Genomic DNA, 7,755 nt, shown 5'->3' on the forward strand with positions numbered 1-7,755 from the left:
TACAGTTACATCTAACATAATCTGGAATTGTGATGACAGAAGCCTCCTTAACTCTCTTTACACTTGACCAAGTCTGAGAGCCTAGATAACAGGCTTGACAAGCTTTCATCTTCACAGCCCTACTCTTCCTGAGGTCTCCAGCACCTAGAACCACCTCACCAATTCTTCATGTTAGTAGAAAGTATATAGTAGGGGTTTTATTATGTTATATCCTATATAAAACACATAAATGTGTACAGGATGTGTATGTATATAAACCAAACATGCATATCTATTTTAAAAAGATTGTAAAACATAATTTTTAAATACAGCACAGTATATATATTTACATCTATTCCATTACATCTGTAAACTTCCTGTTTGCTAGGAAGAAGCCATTAATTTGCAAGATATGTTCAGTATACTTTCTTGAGGTAAAAGAAATGTGTTTTTATCAACTTTTACCAATAAAATTTAATTCACAACTGCTACTCACCATTATTATTTTACTTAGAGGAAAAGAAAAACATGTTTTTTCCCAGAACATTTGCAGAAACAGATCTTTGTGCCTTTAAAAGACAGAATACTGTAACTTAAAGTTACTTTTTCATGTTACTGTTTAATACTTGATTTATAACTATGCCATATCAAAGAAAGTTTCCCCTGATCTTAGAAGTCATGCAGTCCTGCATCCAAAGGGTTTCTTCGCTTGCTATTCAGGCATTTAATGATATTTTATGGTCAAATACCTGAGGGGAACTTTTGCCACAGAAAAAAAGTTTTATTTAGCCTAGCTGTCTTTGCCAAGCTGATATCCAGGAACAATGGACAAAAAGTAGCTAGGGGTGTGCCTTCAGACAGGTGTTCCTGAAAACGATTCACACTAATTTTTTATTTTTTTAAAAAAGTTTAGAGGGGAAAAAATCCCACCACAACATATGCAGGAAGCAGTTACTTGTTTCCTTGTTAACAAAACTGAAGTAGTTCTGCTCACACCTCCACACTTGTTTTCATACTTCTCCTTGCAGGCAAAACGCACCCATTAATAAATTTGCATTTCCTTGATCTTGCTATACATAAGGAACAGCAAAAAAGCTCTACTATCGTGGGTTTCCATGGTAATAACACCACAACAAACAATGACCTCAAACAGGAAGCGGAGCCCAGCAAATATTACTAAATCATGCTTTGCAAAACATGAAAAAGTTGACTTTGCTCCTATACGTACTTTATTCACCGTTCATTTATCAAAGAACATTACAGTTGTTGACTTAACAATGTCTAAAGCACTCTGTGTTTGGTTTTCCACCGCAACAGAACAAACCAAGTCTCATGCCATAGGAAAAAAACCACACAGACGTTCCACACTGAAGAAGTTGCACCTCTCCTCCCCAAACTCCTCTGCCCCTTCTCCATTATAATCAAAGTTTATTTTATAAAGCAAGTATTATACTGTGAAAGCTTATAGAGAACAAGCTTGCTGCCAGATTCTTATTTTCTCTTGTGAAGCATGAGACTATGCTGCCAGCAGGACTGCAAAGCAGAACCGTGACCTACTGATTCATTTTACCAAGTTCATAGAGGTGACAGACAGGGCAGGAATCCAGACTATGGAACTTTGTTCTAACAGGGTCTTCAACAAAAAGCATTAAATCTTCATTCTCCCTATACCCCCAAAGCAAGGTTTGAGAACACAGTGTATATTGTACTTGGGAGAAATAGTGGTCGGTCTGTTGCACAAGTACTTTTCAAGCTGGAGCTAGTTTTTATGCTTCAGATCTGTTGTGCAATCTCTTTTTATATACAAAGCTATCTTCATGATCCTCAAATGCAAAAGCAAATCCAATTCCTCCTGAGAAAAAGGAGAAAACTGTATAGTCAGCCTTAAACCCCCCATTCCCTTTAAAGGGAAATTGTAACAGACAGTAAGCTATCAGATTTAGTATTCATATAGTAGCTAAAAAGCCTGCCCTGCAGCTATGTTTTCCCACACTATTCACGGCCTAGATGTTTGCCAGTCATTTTGTGTCTCCAAGAAGCACGGTGACCTGACTACAAAAAAGTTACATGTTATTCCACATATATGTATACGTTCTGCATATACTCTCAGTGCTGAATATTCATTCTGAAATCTGTGTTTCTTGCAGATTGTGGTTGTTCAGAACTCAGGATTCAGACCAAGAGAGATATCTGGCTACACAGATGCTTGCTTCCTCTGGCCTACTGTGAAGACAGCAAGACGAGTTTTAGAGCACAAAATAAACCAAACAGAAGTAGTTAAATGAAGAGTCTGAGCTGAAGTAATTGCATCCTTAGATTCCTCACAGCCAAACACTTAAGAAGGGTATATTACATAGGACTGCTGCTTTTCTGTTACCTGACAGCAAATACATAAGCTATTTACTACTAAAAGGATGTGCTTGAAATTGCAGCAGGTGGGGCAGTAGTTCTTCCTGCTGAAGGACAGGTAGGTTGTTTGAGCCCTAGTGGTCTTGTACTGGAAGGGACACAACTCCTGTTTGATGAGCTGTGCTAGAACTGTTAAATTTTGGGGAAAAAAAAAAAACCCTAAACCTGGTATAAACAATGAAAACAGACTTTCCTCAGCCAGTTCAGAAGTGTTTTCTTTTTGTACAAACCCAGACACATAGATACAGATGCACTATTCACATATATGCACGTGTTTTTCTCCAGTACAGTCCAGCTACTTGAAAGCCAACATGAGTTTTCCAAAGAGACAATGCAGAAGCTCACAACTGCAGAATGGACTCATGGACTACTGACACTTGGAGAAATCTTAGAAATGTCACCTTGGAAATTTCATCTCTTGAGTTTTCTAGAAGCAGAAGATGTCCCATTATATTACCCTGTGCAGTCACACATTAGCAGTTGTGGGTGGGAGGCAGAAATTGTTCCCTTACGGCATGAGCTGGGTGTCACAGCCTCCACACCCTGCACTGTTCCACCAGCCATTCACTTCCCTCTGCTCTGCTGAACGCCAGGGTTACAGAACAGCCAACTTCTAAACTCAGAATCTAAGTTCAGAAAAGCAAGGGAATGGCAACTTATTTTGGGACAACGTGGCAATTCCTGCTTTCTTCTGCCAGTGTTCTTGGAATTTCCTACCCAACAGGCAGGTCAGCCGCTCATTAGCCCCTAACATTTATCTTCATTTGCCAGGCAGTAAATAGGTACATGTCACTACAAAATAAAAAGTTAACATAAGGTAGCAAGCAGATTTTGTGAAAAGACAAGTTATTTCAGCCCAGGGTACAGGACCTGAAGTCAGGGGTGAGAACCACGATGCATGGTTAAGTAACCCATTACTGCTGATGGACTAAAAATCTGACAGGGACATCTCCACCTCAAGACAGGTTTCTCTTAAAGGCCAAGTAGTTTATTGGTTTTGATAAATTTTACTAGAAACTTCCCAAAATGTTCTTCTACCTTTCAAGAAAGGGGGAAGTTGCAGGGGGGGAGAGGGGAAAAAAAAAAAGAAAAAAAAAGAGAGAAGTAAAGATAAGGAAACAAACCGGTTGAGAATAGGAATTACAGGGTGAAGACTGAAGACATGCAGCTATTGCAGAGTTGATATGAACTGTTATTCATTCCAATGTTCAAAATCTGAAAAAGTTTTTATTAAGTAAGTATCGGTAGTCAAAAAAGAAGAAAAGGATTTAGTACCAAACACACGGGTACATAGCAAAGCTTCCCAGTTGTCCCTGCATTGACTTGTCCCAGATCCTCTGTTCCCTTGGCAAATGAGCTTCATCTAAGTTATAAAGAGAAAGAAGGTGATGAGGAGATGTAAACAAAGGAGGGGAGACACAGGAAGAACAGAAGTATTCTGAACATATGTTTAATAGAAACAGAGAAAATGTGAAGAACTCTTCATAAACATCTCTCAGCAGTATTAATAGCAAAATTGAACAGAATAGAAAATAAAAATTACTTTCTATAAACAGAGCTTTGCAGCTTTCTACTGTTGCACCAACTTCTGCATCTGTCTGAGCGAGTTCAGAAAAATCTTCAGGAATCTTAAATTTATGAAAGAAGAGTAAAAGGTGACCAAAAATAGTCAAATAAACTTACAACACACATAACTACCCAATAATTACAGTGCAATTTAAAGCAGATGTTCAGCCACTACAAGTTCACTCAAATCAAGACTCCATTATCAGCAGATTTTTATCTGTATTTCACAGCACATATTTATTTTCTCTTTAGATAGAGAAATTCTGAATAGGAATGCTGTATCTTCCACAAATATGCATCTCCCCCCTCCTGGAATTCAAAAAACTTTCAGTGACCAAGTTCTGTGAAGCCATCAAGTTTCAAAATGGGCTTAGAACGTATAAGCAAATCAAATTAAGAAGCTTGTTTTCATTACATCCAGTCACACATAGGGGACAACTCTATGCACACAACTAGCCTGTAAAGGCAGTGATAGTACTTAGCTACACCCATCTATACACTGATATCCTTGAGTTGACTGAGGGATGAGATATGCAGTTTCTCCAAACTACGAACCTCATCCAGCTGACATCATCACATGCAGTTACATGACTTGGAGAAAGCTGTAACCCAAGGCCAACCTGCTTCACTAGGATTCAGCCTTGACTTAACAGGTAACCTTCCATGCTGCACGACTGTTTCCATATCTGAGTCAGTTTCTAGCCTGAAAGTTTGAAAAGCATACAGGTATACAAAAGCACACATATATAATTTAAAACAAGTTACTACCCTTAAACATAATAATTCAGGAATACAAACCACATATATCCATACAACATGCATTTCAAGAGACTAGCTTTGGTATATCAATGTGGGTTATGTACAGATTTAATCCATGTTCATATACAAAGCTCTTTCTGCCTTTATCAAATACTGTCCTAACAGAGACCATAAAGAAGTTCTTACTAAAAGAAGTCCTCACTTCAGTGCTGCATTTAATTGGCAAAAGCACTGAAAAACACAGATTCAAAGGTGTGTCCCACATTAAATCAGTTTTACATACAAAGTTTTCAATAGCAAGTTTTGGAAAAATAGCTAATACAATTGGATTACTTCTCACTTCTGTCACTTATCCTTTACTTCTTGCCAGCTACTCCAAGCAAACTAGTTAATATGCCTTAAAAAAAAAGCCAACCCAAAACAACTCTTGCCCCCTTCCCCAGCAAACCACCTCTAAGTTTCTGTCTCAGGAGCGTAATCGATACAAAAGCTGACAACACATTTGTAATGGGCTAGTCACATCAAAGGTCAGAAATTAATCTTCAGCATATCGACGAACAGCACGTAATTTAGGTTTCACACATACACTGAGCACATACCTGAACACAACTACTAGATATCAGGGGATTTTTTTTGGGGGGATACATGTTTTTACTTGCAAGACAGGACAGGGGTACCCACTCGGCTACCTGGGGAACAAACCGCAGCCTCTTACTTAGCGTCGGGACCGGAGGAGAAGTTTTTTGTTCCTCTCGAGGGCGAGGCAGCAGAGGTCATTTCGCCGGCAGCTCTCCCAGCCTCTCACCTCCCCCCACCTTTGCGATGGGGCGATGGAGCCTGAGCGGGAGAGGCAGGGCGCCGGGAGGGACGCACCGCTCCGCGGCCGACCCCAGCGCTCGGGAGGCGACTCCAGCGCCGAGGGAGACCCGCGGCCGCCACCCGCTGAGGAGAAGGATGCCGGCCGGCACGGCAGGTAACTCGGCAGGCAGCCCCCACCTTACCTTTTTCACTTTATTCTCCAGGTCCATGTTGCCGCCTGGCCGGGCCGGACTCCGGAGCAGGGCGGGGTGCGAGGCGGCTCCTGTCCGGCGACGCCGGGGTGCGGTGCGCTGAGGCGAGGTGACACCACCGCCGCCGCGCTCAAACTTCCGCTGCCCTGCGGCAGTGGCTGCAGCCGAACAAAGGCAGGGCGGCAGCCAATCCCCGCCCGGCCGCCCGCGGGCCCGCCAGCCAATCACCCGCCGCCGCCGCGCCGCCCTGCCCGGCCCTGTCTGCCCTGCCCGTCCCGGTGCCGGCAGCGGGGGAGCCGGGCCTGGCGGGAGGCCGGCCTGCGGGCAGGGCTTTTGAGTCATCGCTGGTGGGATGATAAGGTCACCGGGAAGGCATTTGCTGGCGCAGCGCTTTACCTTCGAGTACAGACGCCTGGAAACGCGGTGCTCCTGGAGGGGGGGAAAAAAAAAAAAAAAAAAATCTCGGACTCATTTGTTGACATGAGTAGGAGTGGGAGGTGAGAGCGGGCGAGGCCTTGCCGAGGCTGTTCCCTCAGCCGCTTCTCGACCGTGCCATGCCCGCCAGGGCCGGGCCCCAGCCCCCACCTTCCTGCTGGCGGTCCAGGAGGCTGCCTGGTGCTCAGGCTGTGCTGGGGAGAGGCTGGGCACAGCTTTGTAAAAACAGTTAAAAGTTTCACCCTGCTGGGGCTGAGCTCTCGTGGAGGCAAAGGAGGAGCATTGGTTGTGGGGCGATTGGGGCAGGACCCTACTGCCGACCTTCTGACCAGCCCAAACCCTGCTGCTGGCCTTCTGCCCAGCCCAGTCCCCTGAGTTTGTGTAGAACTGCTCGTTGATGCAAATTCTGTGGCCTAATTCTGCTCCCTCTCACCTCCACTACATCAGGAGGAAATTACTAGTTTTGCCCAGGTGGATTTGCTTCCACCTGAAGAGGTTTTGACTCTCCAGAACCTGATCTCAGCATGGGTTTCTGCGCGTTTCACATTAGTGATTTTTGTCTATTCATTGAACCAAACAAAAATTTTTTCTCTCGTTGGCACTGAATGAATACTGTGAAAAAAATTTAGACTTTGATCCCAGTCTTCAAACTCATATGCACGTGATCAGTCTTGGGATGTCACTGATAATATAAAACAAATATAATGTATATGTAATATAAAATGACAGAACAATTAAGCGTTTGCAAAATTGAATACTTCCATACTTATTTTCTTCTTTCATATTTATTTTGGTCTTTGGAAAAAGTAACAAACATTCCTACAGACTTTATGGCTACCCTAGGCAGTAATTGTGAGTAGTTTGGTAGATTGTCATTCATCTGCAGAACCTAATCTTTTCTCTCCACACATACCAACTTTTCTCAAGTAAGTCTCAAGTCATTTTATTTCTTCAGAGGCCAAATATACTTCTCTTTCAGTACTTAATTTTTTTTTGTCTGCCATCACTTGTTGAAAGGTGTTTGCAACAAAGCAAAAATGAGACTGGGTCTGTTTGTTGCCTGTTAAGAGGTAAAAGCAAAACTCTGACTTTTCTGCTGGAACAGGCATCACGGTGTATGGCATGGGCTGACTGCTCCTATCAATGAATCTATGCAGCAGACCTTGGCCAAGAAGTTCAGTACAAAGCTAAGAGAAGATGGTCTCAAGCCATAACATTAGAAAAAATGAGAGAACAAAGACCATCAGGTAGTGCTGCTGTGCTCAGTCTGTGCCTGTTCCGAAGGGAGGTGAATATTAAGGGCTGTTGCGTGAATTTTGTTTGGTTTTGAAATTCTGTTTTTCATTTCTTGTTCTCATTCTGTTTTGTTTGGTTTAGTGTTTCCTTCCTGCTGGTTTTGGGGGTGAAAGACAAGGGGAACTTAGAGTGCCTGAAATGGTGGTACACCTGGGACCAATATAGTTTAAATACCATCCATGTGACTTTGTCAGACTAAGATGAAAGGACTGAGCAGGAGATGATTCCTGTTCTATGAATGTGCTGTTAAATGATATAATGTAATAGTGGAAAATGCCAGCAATTACAAAGACTTGCTAGG

General features: G+C 42.6%; 1 protein-coding gene across 1 annotated transcript in view; it reads right to left on the minus strand.

Annotated features, from left to right (window-relative positions):
• Nucleotides 1–5,901, minus strand: part of TES (testin LIM domain protein) — a 30,526-nt gene extending 24,625 nt beyond the window's left edge. Inside the window, exon 1 of the mRNA XM_075743881.1 lies at nt 5,715–5,901. Coding sequence (XP_075599996.1) covers nt 5,715–5,741 — 27 coding nt within the window. The 5' untranslated portion in view covers nt 5,742–5,901. The remainder of the gene's footprint in view (nt 1–5,714) is intronic.
• Nucleotides 5,902–7,755: the final 1,854 nt, after the last annotated feature.

Source organism: Balearica regulorum, chromosome 1 (genome assembly GCF_011004875.1).
Source record: "Balearica regulorum gibbericeps isolate bBalReg1 chromosome 1, bBalReg1.pri, whole genome shotgun sequence".
In the NCBI taxonomy this organism is placed as follows: Eukaryota; Metazoa; Chordata; class Aves; order Gruiformes; family Gruidae; genus Balearica; species Balearica regulorum.